Source organism: Notolabrus celidotus, chromosome 9, assembly GCF_009762535.1.
Source record: "Notolabrus celidotus isolate fNotCel1 chromosome 9, fNotCel1.pri, whole genome shotgun sequence".
Taxonomy (NCBI): domain Eukaryota; kingdom Metazoa; phylum Chordata; class Actinopteri; order Labriformes; family Labridae; genus Notolabrus; species Notolabrus celidotus.
Window position 1 is genome coordinate 27,055,572 of NC_048280.1, and position 14,928 is coordinate 27,070,499.

A 14,928-nucleotide genomic window follows, 5' to 3' on the forward strand; every position below is an offset into this window, starting at 1 on the left:
TAATGTTCTTTTAATCCACCATAATGAGGAGAGTTTCTCCTTGGAAATATGTATTTTTTTGTTGTACATAAATTGTAAATTATGTATTTGCATTCATGTTTTAGTTAAATGAAACCAGATGTGGACGCAGGGAGTTTATTTGGCAAGTCGGGGATACATTTCGGAAATCATTTGCTGTTTCCCAAAACACACAATTATCATGGACATGTAACACTATGCAGCCATTTGTCCTGTAAATAAAGAATTGTTTCCTGAAGAGTAAAAGTCAAGATACGTGAAATTTGAAATATAATACAAGTTAGACTGTGACCAATTATTTCAATTCAATTTTGAGAATGAACACATTGACTAAATGAGATTAAAAGATTTAGTAAACTGTTTTGACAAAATGGGAAAAAACATATGAGGCTTACTGTTATTTGAAACTCTCACAGACCTGTATTTTGTTCTCAGATGACTTCTGTCATCTGTGTTTTTGCTGCCATTAGTAAAGGTTGTGTTCACAGGGTGTCTCAACTCAATTTGCATTGAAGAGTACAGTAAATGAGGTCCAAACGTCATCTGGTTCTCATACAGAGTTAAGTTTCAGGACCATTTTCTCTGTAGAAGATTTGAGTTAAAACTTGAGCTGCCCCCCAAAATAACCTCTCCCTGTGGAGAGGTGAAAGCAAGAGTTAAAATGTGTAGAGGGGGATGGACTTCGGCACATAAGGTTTGTGTTTTAAACACAAATTAGTTCTCTGGTTGTTTTGTTCTTCTGGCAGACATGTTTTCAGTCAGTGAATGTGTTGTCTTTTGAGACTCCTTTTGTTATCAATTTTCTTGAGTAACAAGCAAGCTGAAGGAGATTAGACCCATGCATTGAAGCAAATGTCTTTACATTACAAAAAGACAAGACGATTTTACATTTTGGAGCTGAATTAATATTTCCAACAAGTCCTAAAAAGAACAGCAATTTAATTTAAAGCAGTAATTGTTTTCAATAATAGCTAGCATTGAAAGATTAACTATGTTGGCCTGTTTTTTTTTTGTTTTTTTTTTAATCTAGCCCATCAGATTGGAAATCCTTTTCATAATTTTGACCAATACAATAATAAAAAAAAAGTTATGTTTTAGGACTGTTAGAGAGATGTGAGCATAGTGGGCTAACCTAAAATGGAGAACAATGTATCTGCTGCTAGCATATTTATTTTAGCATTAGGACAGTAGCATAGCATATTATTATATTTGCGTGCTGACATTAGCATGTGTCAAAGCAGTGACATGCCTCACAGGGCCACTGTGAGCATGCTTTCACTAACACTATTATTTGTTCCGAAACATATTTTACTTATATTTCTTGATAGGTAAAAATTAACTAAATATATTTGGGCAAAAGATAATCTGTTTGAGATTTTTTTAGCATGAGAATGTCAGTAAGTTGATAAAAAAATGCTCAATACCTCACACACGAGTAACCCAAACGTATACTTATCAGCATCAGTTGTTCTTTGGCTATTTGAGAAATGTTAGCATGATTACGTGCTAAATTAAGACAGTGAACACTATATCTGCCAACAGTGTGCATTTAAAAAGCATTATTTTAGCATATTAAGAAGCTAATATTAGCATCTTTGAAAGCTGACATTAACATTAGCATAGCCAGCATTCTAGTACTAGCACTGGTCATTAATTTTGGGGTTTCAGCACAGCAAATGGAATGAAGTTCTTCTCTTCTTGCTTTTCTGTAGATAGATCAGTGAAACATTGTATGTTTCTGACCCACCCCCAAAAAAGAATCTTAGCATCACTTGAGTTCTTTTCTTGGCAATTGAGTAATGTTAGCATGTTATTGTGCTAAAATAAAATGGTGAACAAGATATCTACTAACTGGTAGCATGTTACATTCGTTATTTTAGCATATGAGTAAGCTGACGGTATCATTTAACTAATAACATGTCCCATTCAGCCACTAGCTTGTTAGTTATCATCTTAGCAACTATGTCCTGGTTAGCACATCACAAATGTAAAGATAGTTTGTCTTTTTGTGGATAAAATATCAGCTAATTGAGTCTGTTTGGGCAAAATTATCTTTTTGCTCCACTACTATCAGACTAATTTTGGATATTTTGGATTTTTTTGGATGTACCTTAAAGCTGGGGTTGGTAGTCATATTTAGATACACTTTTTGTTATACTGGTTAAAATTATCTTTATGTCCTGATGGCAATCAATACATAATGTGTTCTTAAAAAACAGTGAAAAAGAGCCGCTATCTATAGCCAGAGTAAACCTGGGAAAACACCAACCAATCCCTGCCATCAGGAGCCAAATTATGAAACCAATCAAATCCCGTCCTGCCGTTCTTCCCGCCTCCTGTGCGTACATTTCAAGTTTGTTTGTGTTTTTAACTTTCACTATGATAATGTTTTGGTGTTTTCTTACCGCTGAGTGAGACATGAGTTGACAGTGCAAAAAAACAAAAGATGTGCTTAGGACCAGTTTTGAATCAGTCACGATCATATGGTCGCGAATCAGCGACACTTGTGCATGTGAGTGGGGAGTCATTTTGGAGGAGCTCCGAGGGGAGGGGGGGAGGGGTTAGACAGAGTCCTGAGGAAATGCTACATTCAAATTCATGCTAGTTTTCCGTAACTACCAACCCCCCGCTTTAAATTTCCCCATTCTCTCACTTTTGCTGTCATCAATCCCTCATTATAGTTCTGTACTGAATTTTCTCAAGCTGTTATATCTTATGTGTTCTGCATGGGTTTCCTCTTTCAGGGCCATACTGGACCCACATTCTCTTCACATGGACCAGAAAGGATGGTCTGATGGTCTATATTAATGGGACCTTCACTACAAGTGACACAAATGGCAGTGTGTCAGAGAACTATGGTGACCCCTACCCGGATCTCGTCATTGGAACTGGCAACAAGGCATATGACCATTATGTTACAGGGGCCTTCGATGAGTTTGTCATCTGGGAAAAGGCTCTATCACCTCAAGATATCTTGCTCTACTACAGTGCAGCAATAGGTAGGACATCACACTCTGCTGAAAGTATTTCATATCACTCTAGGACATGGCACATTCAATTTAGTGTCTCCTCTTGTGACTCTGCTCTGAAGGAACAAGAGCGAGACAGCATTCATGGTCCATGTCCTCCCTTCATTCTGTCTACAATGGACAGATGTTAAACTATTCAAATAATACCCAAGCCCCCTGTCAAATGGCTCTTGTAGAAAACACTTTCATGACCTCCCACAATAAAAGTAGCAGGTCTTACATAGTTCTGCCTTATAAGTATTTATAACAGTGCAGAGGCATTTTAGAGGTTGCACGGGGCAAATCATTTTGATTTAATATGACAGGTTTTAACACGCTAAGACAAAAACACTCACACTTTCACTTGTTTTTGTTCTCTTGCTGTTTACCTCTTTTGGTCAGGAAAGTGCCATAAATGGAGAAAAACATGCAGACATTTGTGAGCCCTTACAAATAAAGTCAAATATTAATGTGATCATGCAGAATACCAAGTTGGTGTGTGGAAATTCAAAGCCTGATAAAGTTTACCTCCCCTAATGTGTTAATATAAGAGGTTAGTGAATGGTGTCTCTAACATTGTGTCCATACCAATGATCTATAAAAACAAGTACTGTCATGACTGCTTATGCTTCAGGTGGTCAGGATGTGTGAAAAGAAAATTCATACTGCCCTGGTCCCTTCTTCAAAGTTGTTACTAAAAGCAATTTAATCTGCAAACCATTATTGTCATAGTTACGACACAATATTTTTCCTCTCCGCAGCAGACATGTAAAATATTGCATTGAACCAAAGAAGAGTGTGAAAGGTTCAGACAGCTACCTCTAACGTATGTCTATATATGGGTGTATTTCTGGTAGCTTGTTTATAAAGTTTTTATTAAATGACAGCAAAGACATAAAATGTATCCTAACCTTGCACAGAAGCTAGTGGTATTATGACACTGATTACCCAGTTGTGTTCAAGTTGTAATCTTTCTTGTTTGATGACTTGGCTCTGTCCAAAGGACTCATAAAAAGTCAGCTGTATGGTGATGAAGTCCAGCTACATCACAGCAGCTGAGCCTGGTCAGGCTCAACGAAGAACCTAAAAATAAAATCATTAAAATTACCTTCAATATATCCAAACAGCAAGATTTTACACAATCAATCTTTTCCCCCAGAGTTATTTCTAACTTCTTTTTAATAAAGTTTTGTGTGTTGACTTTTCTAGGCCAGGAGATGGTTTCAGCCACAACACCAATAGTCTTCAAAGAAGTCACTTCAACTACACCAGCATCTGTAAGTTTGTCCTGACTGTGTGATTCTGTCTTTAATGAATATAGGGGTGGCAAAGAATGCACACACTCATTTCTCAGGTAGAGGTACAAATACTTAATAAAGACAGCAAGGAAATAAGTGCTTGTTGAAGTTCCTCACTAAAGTAAAAAAAATGTTTGATGGGGAAAGTGTCTTCAGCAGATCAGGTTCCCTTTTGTCTTTATTTTGGGCATTGTCTCAGTGACGTCACCCTTTGGTTTCTGAAGACGGGTTATTGAGTCTAAAGATGGTGGTTGCCATGTTGGATATGCTGACCCAAACATACATAACCATTGGGCTCTATAGGGTCTTGTTGGCTTTGAGAGCCAGCCTCTAGTGGACACTCAAAGAACTGTAGCTTTTTGCTCTAAAGCAATGGCTTTATGTTCAGACACCTGAGGTTTTATGTTGTTTTTGAGACTTTGCATTAAACTCAAAGACAAGTAGGCCAAGATTATTCTTTCCTATTTGCTAATGTGCCATTAAGTTAGTTTGAAATCAGCCTTGATGTCAGAAATACACAAAATAGAGTTGAGTACATTAACGAAATATTTGTACTATAACAGAGGAAAGTAGACACATCTGTTTGACACCACACACAAGATGGCTCCCTAAGAGTATTCTGCACACTCCAACAGTCAGCATCTGTCACTGAACATCCTGTATGTGTTGGACCTCAGTGTCTCCAGATAAACATAATTTGATGCTTAATGTGTTTCCTCTCTAGAGACCCACAGAGGTGAGTCCTTCTGTCGACAGTGGTCAGCATGTGGAGAGTCAAAGCTCTCAGGATCCTCGGGCCATGCCAGTGCTGGGCTTCCTTAAGAGGATGCCAAATAAGACCATCCTTTACAACAATGCCAACAACCTCACACAGGTCTTGGAACACAGTCTTTTAAATACACACTCATGTAACCACTTTGCACACAATGCCCACCCATGTGTATGTGATGCAACATTTCTGTGATGTCTGTTTTCTTCCACTCAGGCTTTCCTTAAAAGTGTGGAAGAAGTGCTCTCCTCTCCAGTGGTGCCAGAGGTAAATGAGTTCACACTGTTGTTGTGCAATGTTAAAACACAGCCATATGCAACGTATGCAATTTAGTGAATACTTTAATCTAAGGCATTGAATACATTCACGAGTTAAAAATCTTAACACTGCATATTTTCGCAGCGAGTGGTGCCAACAGTAATAAGAGTACCAGGCAGTGTACCCGCACAGGATTACAGTATGTGGTCAAGCATGGCGTTGAAATTTGTTGAAATCAGAGCTGTCAGCTTGACAATAAAGCATACACACAAGTTAAAGTTTTGTAGGTAAACTTTCGGCTTCCTGTACTGTACACTCATCTCTGCCAAATCTCTAGGCGCCCATATACTAACACATTGTTGCCAAGAGAAAAGCATGAGCAAATTTTCACAGCCAGTGTGTGGTTTCAGTACATTGAGTGCTCAGAACAAGCCTGCTTGTTTTTGCAGGAACAAACTGAAACAGATGTGCACGTATTAGAACGCAAAACTTGGATAGATCCAGTGTCAGTAAATCCCCTTTTTGATTACCTTTCTGATCCGATTTGTGCTGAATGTCAGAACATTTTTCAAACTTCAATCTTCACTTTGGTTCACTGCACTCTATCTTATACATTTGAAATAGATTTATAAGGATTCGCTGGCAAAATCTGGAGGCAGATATTGTGCAATATATCTCATTTTTCATATTTGTTCTACATTTCAAAGCAAGACTCTGCAACTTCTACAAGGAGAAATAATGAATTATTTTATACCAGTAGCAAACAAAGATCAATCCACTTAAAAATGGCTCAGTTCAATACATTCAAAGGTTTGCTGCTTCAGCTTTATTTGGCTAAAGCTTCTGAACACAGGTTGTGATAAAGCACCTGACTATACCTGAGACGGATAATGAGACATGGCTCTCCATCAATTTTGTATTGCCTGAGGGCACCTACATGTTCATGTCTGCCAGCAAACAATGGGAAAATGCATGAGAGTTTTTTGGGTGAACAGGGTGAATACCCACAGTATTAAATCATAAGCATGAAATGGAAAAGATTGCTTATTGTATCCAATTGGCAGGACAAAAAGGCAAGGTTGAAGTAAAAAAAAAACTGGTAAAAAGAAATAAGGGCAAACATGAGGAAATAAGAAGGGATTGACTGAAAAGGTGCAAGAGGGGAGGGAACACTGAGACTATGGCTGTTTTCGAAACGGCCTGCTACATATTACTTACTAATGTAGGTACAGCCTACTACATACTGCATTTGAATTTAGTATGTAGTATGACTGTTCTGTTCAATCTGCCATGCAGCATATGCTGGGCCAGACGTCACTGGATTTCCGGGTTCGAACAGCGGAAGTAAACAACTACGCAGCCCTTAGAGAAAATACTTATTTAGCATCCACTAATGATTTAAAAAGTTGATTGGTTTATATGGAATTCAATAACTTTCACATTACCCCAAAACATTCTCCCCCGTCAAAAAAAGAAGGAAAAAGAAAAAGTGGGACGTTAGCGCTGTGCATTGTGGGAAACAGTACGCAAGACAGACTGGTCTGATGCATACTGTGAAATTTTCCCGAATCAGTACGACATCTGGGAAGTTTTGGCATACTGCAGATTTTGCTCTTGTTCACATACGACATACTATATACTGAATTTTGGCCAAATCAGTACGTACTGCGAGTATAGTAGGCGGTTTCGAAAACAGCCTGTGTACACTGGGGGAGTGCAAACAACGAGACACAGGTGAGGCACACTAGGTTTAATTAAGGACGCAGGAAACACAGAGAAGCACGAAGCCAATGGCTCTCTGTTTTGGAAACCGCATACTATACTAGCAGTACGTACTGATTTGGCCAAAATTCAGTATGTAGTAAGTAGTTTGTGAACAAGAGCAAAATCAGCAGTATGCCAAAACTTCCCAGATGTCGTACTGATTCGGGAAATTTTTTTCAGTATGCCTCGGACCAGTCTCCCTCGTATACTGTTTCCCATAGTGCACAGCGCTAACATTCCACTCTTTCTTATTTCTTCTTTTTTGACAGGGGTGCTCAGTTTTTAGGTGCTGTTAAAATTATTACATTATAGATAAACCACTTCTCAACTTTTTAAATCAGAAATGATACTAAAGAAGCAGTTTTGCGATTAGCTTGGCCGTTGTTTAGTTCCGCTTTCTGAAAACTGGAAATCTTGCGATGCCTGACCCAGCATACTGCAAAACAAATCCGACAGAACAGTCATACTACAGACTTAATTCAAAAGCAGTATGCAGAAGGTAGTACATAGGTAGTGTGTAGCAGGCGGTTTTGAAAACAGCCTCAGACTATATACACTGGGGGAGTGCAGACAATGAGACACAGGTGAAGCACATTAGGGTAATTAAGGACACAGGAAACACAGAGGGGCAGGAAGCCTATAAACCCTGAAAGAGAGACAGGGGTGAGTATCAAAATGAAACAAGAAACACAAGACATGAAAAATGAGGGAAGGAAAGAAAATAGCTGAAGTAATCAGGAGCAATAACATTACTAAGAAAATGTTTTCAGGCAATAAGACGAGATGCCACGTTAGGTAATTTAACCAGACAAACTGTAGAGGTTGAAGCTATGTGAGAGTTGGTTATTACCTTTGGTTGTATGATGATCTTTTTTTGTGATTCAATCAGGTAGTTAGATATCAAAGTATCTAACTTTCAACTATTTATTTTCTTTTAATCTGAGAGACTGAGTTAGAGGAAGTATACAGAGACAAACTGATAATACTGAGTTAGGTAGTCAAGCTTGTTTCCTCTGGTAGATTTAGGGTGCTAAAGAAGTCCTTTGATATGCTGACATCTTGTGTTTCATAATATTTGGAGTTCTTTTTTGGTTATCAGCACTTGGTTACATATTGTGGCACCATTGGTTTTTGATTTGGGTAGTATGGCTCATTTGTTGTTTCTAATGCTTTCCAATGTCAGGAAAAGTTATATATATGTATGTATAATAGCCGAGATTGTATATTAATGGTGTTCATTTTTCTGCTGGGTCACTGTGGAGCAGCAGTCCATCCCTGTGGTCAGCGGTCTGATCGAGACCGTGGACAGAGTGATGGAACATATGGTGACTAACCTGGAGCCCACCCCGAACTCACTCATCTCCCTCGATGGAACATCTTTTGTTGCCGGTCAGTACGCTCTCTGCTCTCCATGTGGTGACTCACTGTTTGTAGTTTGTGTGGACACAGTTAGAGGGTAGAAATACATGCTGACATCATAAGTTTTCTTATTCAGAGGACACATGCAGGTCAGAGAAGCAGAGGTCAACCCCTTCCATGTTGCCTCTCATGGGTGTGGGTCTTATTTTGCATAATATTTAGTTTGCCCCTTAGCTTGCTTGTGTCTTTGTCCTGAGGGTGACTTCACAGCTTTTTTCCACCCCTGATAAAACACATGGATCTTGTTGCTTGTTCCTCGGGCTGTTTTTTCTCATCATTTCTTGCTTTTGCTAACCTCTGACCTCCACAGATTACTCTCTGATGAAATTCCCGCAGAACTACAACCTGTCACATTACCGCTTCCCTGAACAGGGCAAGAGCTACATCTCTGTGCCTGGAGAGGCTTTCGCCATGCAGTGTAAGTACAAAGAGAAAAAACTAGAAAGATATGTTTGTCGTGATATACAAAGTCTCATTGTTTTAAGATTCCCTGTACAAAATCTGGTAGCTTCTTTAGGTTGAGTGTGAATACTGAACATTAGTCATGCTCTTGTTCTGCCAAGAGAAAATCGTCCAGCTGGGACTCTCTTGTTGTAGGCCTGTAATTTATTGTACTTAGATTTAAGACTGCTGACAAAGCATACAGTGCAGGACAAGAGTGCCATGAGACCTTTTGTCTAACTTTACGGTGCACCGTAGAAATCCAGCTATGACTTTAATGCTGGCAGTTACCCTTTTATCCAAAAATTGAGAGAATGAGAGAGAGAGAGCACTTTCTTTCCACTTTCCTCCATCATTAAAACAATTGGACTCAAGTAGCAGAGAGTGTGTGAGGGGGGCATAATTACTCTGGTCATTAAAGCTGTTTGTTTGACTTTATGTTCAGGTCAGATCCCATTGGCTCTCTCTGGCTGTTAAATGTACAGTTTTGCTTTAAAATTAGTTGAATAAACTGTTTTAAAAAATCAGTAAAGGGCTGTTATCTGGCATTGCATGCATGTAATTGTATGACTTTTGAGCCAGAAGCATATAAAGACAGATCTGCATACCTGGCCACAGGAAATACTCCATGGAGCGTTTTTTATATCCTAATTAACCAGGGAGCAAGCTGCATTACTTTTTTACTCTCTCTTTCTAAGAAGAGTTGTATGAGAAAGCCGACCACCTTGAGATCCCCTGTGGGGCTTGCAGGGGGGGGGGCTAAATGTTGAACTTGTGTTTTGGAACGTCCAAACCTCCCTTACAGAAAACACACCGCACATTTGTTTGACATCAGCAAGCTTTTTGTTGTCACAGTCAGCAGGGCCCGGGTAGAGGCCCTTTGAAAAGAGGAACAGGACCATTAAGGATTTCCTCCAATTTCACTGTTTATCTTGCCGTGTTGAGGTGGGATTTAGCTGGATGATAGGTCAGATTAGAGGAGGGGGAGCAGACCTCCAGCTCTCCTGGTGAAGTCATGTCGTGGTTTCATAAGATTTCCCAACATCCATGTGGTTTGCAAGCCCTCTCCCTTTCACCTCTGTGCGAGCATACGGCCGTCCTATTAGCCTGTTGGTGTCAGAGTGCAGCGGCAGGACGACGTTAATTAACTTCTCATCTTTGTGCGCATTTCAGCAGCTTTGTATCACATTCCCATCCTGCTGCCCATGTCTTTCACATTCAACCACTGTGTTGTCCTCCTTTCTCAGCCCAAACCACCATCGTCGGCCTCTTCTACCACAGCATGCACAACTACTACAAAGAGATCAGCCCTGTCAAGACCAGGTAAGAGGACGAGACAGTACAGGACGTTTTGGGAAATCCAGCCCGAGCAAGCATTCTACTTTTAGTTTTGTCATTAGTTTTGTCTAAGGAAAAATATTCTAAACATCCTGTAACTAAAAAGCAAAACAAACAGTCTTCTGGCTTTGTACTTCCTGTGAGGGGACTCAGGTCCTCTGGCGCTAAGGCCCCCCTGCTTCCTGAGCCTCAGAACAGCCGATGCCTGGGGGCTGAAGCCTTATCTGTCCTCTTGCCTATCTCTCATCGCACCACTCAACCTCCACTGACTGATACACCCTGCTATTAGCTCTACATATCCATTTGCACACCCCTCACCCGCCATTTATTGTGTCATCGTGGACCAGCTTGTTCCACTCTTGCTGCATTGTTTATTTTTTTACTAAACATGACATAACAGCAATTACAGCAACCTGTTTATTCTCCTGTTATACGTACTTTATAGATGCTAGAGTACATCGTGTTACATATTTGGAGATGTTTGTGACTGGTTCTTTTTAACATGGGTGCCCTGCTGTTTAACTTCTCTGTGGGTGAGGTTGTCCTCTCTGTGTCGTGATGTAGAGGTGATGCTCGTCTGATCCAAATGTCACATATCAGGTTGCCTTGAAAAAACAATTGATGCAACGATGCTGGTTGTTGGGAGTGATTACTTTTATGGACCAATGATTAAAGTCCCACTTTAACGCTACTTCTCTGGACCTGTGTGTAACACTTATGTGTTGGTTTGATTGTTGCATTTCAGTGCTTTCTCTTAAACTTAATTGACCTCTTTCTAGAAATTTAACGAAACACTCAAGTCATGATTTGAAACGATTTACAATGCTGTGCATTCTACGCAAATTTCCATGATTTTTCTTTTTCATGATTTTTTTTTTTTAACACTTTAGGTAACCCAGTTTATAGAGAAGAGGCGCCACATAAAACTGTCATTTTAGAGGCTTTTATTTTGCCTTTTTACTGCCTTAAACATAGGTTACTTTATTTCCAATTTTAAACCTGCTTTTCTTTTAGTTGGACACAAAAGGTCCTTCTACTAAATCGTTAAATTACAGGATTGAATAGAAACAGCCAAAAGAACAATCAACAGTAAAAGTTTTGTGATATTAGGAACCCCAAAAGAGGCATAAGCTCTGAGTGTTATGTCTCATTTTCTCTCTCTTTACCTGCAGAACAAGTGTGGGGAGACATTCTACTACACTTAACAGAAGAGTAGAAAGAGAGAGAGATTGCTCACTAGTTTATTGATAGTGGATCTTACATGGATAATACAAGAAAATACCAAAATGGTCAGTAAATGACATTTGACGTGTTGCCCAGGAATCTAATAATTGTGGAAAACACTGACTGTGCATAGTTAAATCCTTTTCTGCTGCAGCCATGTCGGTATGCCTCTACTCAGCCACAGACAAATGAAAGGTAATGAGGTTAAATGGGAGAAGTCAAAGGCAAATAGCGCCGTCTGTTGTTTCAAAAAGTGTCAATTCGTTTTTCAACTCACTGATTTGAATCGTGTGTCATGACTGTCTGTTCAGGTACTGTTACCTTTTTTTTAAATCTCATCTCTCTGTGTCTCTTCTTTCTGCATTGTCTTATAGGATAAATGAAGCCTCTGATTTCAAGGATACCAAAATCCAAGTAGCAAGCTGTCTAATATCCCTTAAAGTGGAGCCATCGCCTGCCCTTTCAGTCAACCTCTCTGGAGCTCCACTCATCAAAATTGTCCTCACCCACGTCCTGGTAAGAATCCACCAATAAACTGTCCCAGTTTCTTCTTATTGTACTCATTCGTTACTCTCTGTGTGAGTCAGTCAAACTGGGAAAGTGGAATGCTTTTCCGTTTTTGGGTGTGGGGCAGCCACCTTATCAGAGGAAAGAGTAATGCTCTGCCTGTGGCTACAGTAGCTGGATCCCCCCCCATATGAAATCCATCAGCTCTATTTTTGGAGCTCTCTTATGTAAGAAGATGAGCATCTATCACTTAACACGGCCTGTGCAGCTGGGCATTCACCAGCACAAATAGAGACGCCTGTTTTGGTTTTCATTAGCCTGCCTAAAGTTTTCCTTGTGGAGCATGTGGCTTCCAGAGAGCAACTGATTATGGACGTTTGAACTGCAGGCTCAAGGCACTTTTAAAGGAACAATAACTTTCTTTTATGAACAACATATTTTTCTTTGCGGCTTTATGGAAGGGACTGTGCCAGTTTTCCATGGGAAGTGCAATTGAATCTCAAAATGAAAATTAAGTGAAAAATGTGTATCACATTAGCCTGCTTCCTTGTAAAGTCACTAATGTGGCTGAGTACTGTGCAGCTATAAAGGTTTTTCTTTTAATTTTTGGACAATGACAAGATTTGTTAGGCCATTTAATAGCACTGAAGTAAGTTTTCTTCAGTGTGTTTGGCTGTCCTACAATAGCTCTAACGAGGCAGATACTAAAACCAGTTGAGTAAACCCCCAACAATGCAGATGAATTTATGAGCCCTGAGAAGAGCCATTTAGTTTCTATTGAAGTGGATTACCAAATATTTTTTTAACTTGAGGACCACAAATAAAATCCATCCACCGTCATGAAACCATGGCATTATTTCTTTGTCTTCATTTATTCTGGTGAGATAAATGTTTATGCTGCAATAATCTGGCCAGGTTCTTGTGACAGTGTTTCTTTTAACAGACACAGATGAAGAGGCTCTATGATTTTTTTTGGGAGAGCTGGAGATGCTCAGCAGCTCTGCTGTCCGTTAAGCAGAAGTATTTCTATTTTAGGGTGATTGCCTTCACCTCTGATGTAAGGATAAATCAGGTTTCTTACATTCTTTTCCTTTAACTCATTATTAAAAAGCTGTTTTTCGTACTATTACACATACTGATGGAATGCACCCTGCCAGCACATGTCAAGTTGACTCAAGGTGCATTGCTGGACCTTGATTTATATTTAGGAGCTGCATAATAATTTGGCACATTGCACTTTTGGCTGTGATCATGTCCAGAGAAAGGGTTGTTTTGCTATAACCGGGCTGCTCCGCAGACTTTATGTTGGATTTCATCAAGAAGTAACTATTTTTGGAGTTTTAACGTCTTGGGCAGCTTGTGAATACTTATCACCTCCCTCACTTGAAGACAGGAAGGGCGGTTCATGCAGCATGTGGCAGACTTTTCCCATCATTGTTTATGTTTCTTTTACTGTCTGCACAAGTTAAAGTTTGTTTTTACTCTGTGCCTGTAGCACTTTGAGATTTCTGGAAATGAAAAGTGTGTTGTAAATAAAATGTATTATTATTATTATTATTATTATTATTATTATTATTATTATTATTATTATTTAACCTCAAAGATGTCCTCAATTGGCACTAGTTCAGTGTGACTAGAGGAAGTGATTTGCAACTGGGCTCCCAGAAAATAGACGAGCACTGAGTGACTTCATTAAAAGCTAGCAGGGGGCGTTAGTGTGTCTGAGGAAGAAATGTGTCAGCTTCCTCATTTGTCTTTTCATGTTGTCATGGTTACAATACATCCTGCATGCCTTACAGACAGTCACCTTCTGTCATGGCTCAGACCCAGATGTCATCTATTTTCACTATCTGACACCTGTCGTGATAAAATGTATTGTACCGTGAATTGATGAAAATTGTAAATGGTAGGTACTGGCTGCTGAAGGCCAAAGCCATGTGGTCGGTGTCAGAGTGACCCTGTAGTCTTGATTAATGCCCCTGTACACTGAAACAGTCCAGTGAGGTCATGCTATTCCCAGCACGCTCAGGCAAAGCTGAGATTCTGCCGTCACACGTTCTGTGGCACAGTCAGAGCGGGTTTGATTCCCAAGCAAGGTGTTATCAAGCCTGTTGGAGGCCCTAATGCTTTCTCACGCCATAAGGCAGCAATGTTGACTAGACCCTGGCTCCATCAGTGAGTTATTACAGCTGTCTGACTCAGGTTCAGTTTGAGAGAGTCTGAGGGGAAAGGAAGGGAAGAAAAAGTGAAGGTGGGAGGTTTGGGGTCTGTAGTTAAACATTAATACATACATGAAACAGCTGACACCTCCTCCTCGTCCTCAACCTCCGTCAGAGCATCACACTGATGGTATGAGGTGAGTAAATGGAAAGACTGATTCCTTGAGGAAAAAAGATTTATAGGGTCAAAATGAGATATTAGAAAACTGATTTTGACAAGGGGGCTTGACTTTACAGGCTTATAAAGCAATGTGTGAGTTTGGAGGGTGCGTCAGACAGGCCAAAGCAAAGTGTGGAACAGGATGGCAGCACTAGAAGAGTGCTTGGGGCCTATATCTGTACTACATTGACTTCTTCTTAATGAATTTCTGGTGTTGTATGAAAAAAATATGTAACAAGTAGTGCAACATTATATTATTTGCTTTTTGGTGGAGCTTCTGAATGATATAGCTGGCACCTTTTTTTTAATCTGTGCTAAGATAAGATAGAATAAGATACTTTTTATTGATCACCCATTGGGGGAAATTTATTTTGTTACAGCAGCCTACAATAATTGACAGGAATCGACAATGCGCTTGCAGCAAGTTAGCTTAGCTAAGCTTAGTTGGAAACAGAGATAGACATAGCTCCTTCTGAATCAAACCAAAGTTTTCTTCTCCTGATTC

General features: G+C 39.7%; 1 protein-coding gene across 1 annotated transcript in view; it reads left to right on the forward strand.

The window, feature by feature from the left end:
• adgrd1 (adhesion G protein-coupled receptor D1) overlaps positions 1–14,928 on the forward strand; it is a 41,133-nt gene that overhangs the window by 3,402 nt on the left and 22,803 nt on the right. Inside the window, exons 7-14 of the mRNA XM_034692419.1 lie at positions 2,763–3,017; positions 4,236–4,303; positions 5,049–5,198; positions 5,310–5,360; positions 8,381–8,504; positions 8,845–8,952; positions 10,223–10,298; positions 11,912–12,053. Coding sequence (XP_034548310.1) covers positions 2,763–3,017; positions 4,236–4,303; positions 5,049–5,198; positions 5,310–5,360; positions 8,381–8,504; positions 8,845–8,952; positions 10,223–10,298; positions 11,912–12,053 — 974 coding nt within the window. The remainder of the gene's footprint in view (positions 1–2,762; positions 3,018–4,235; positions 4,304–5,048; positions 5,199–5,309; positions 5,361–8,380; positions 8,505–8,844; positions 8,953–10,222; positions 10,299–11,911; positions 12,054–14,928) is intronic.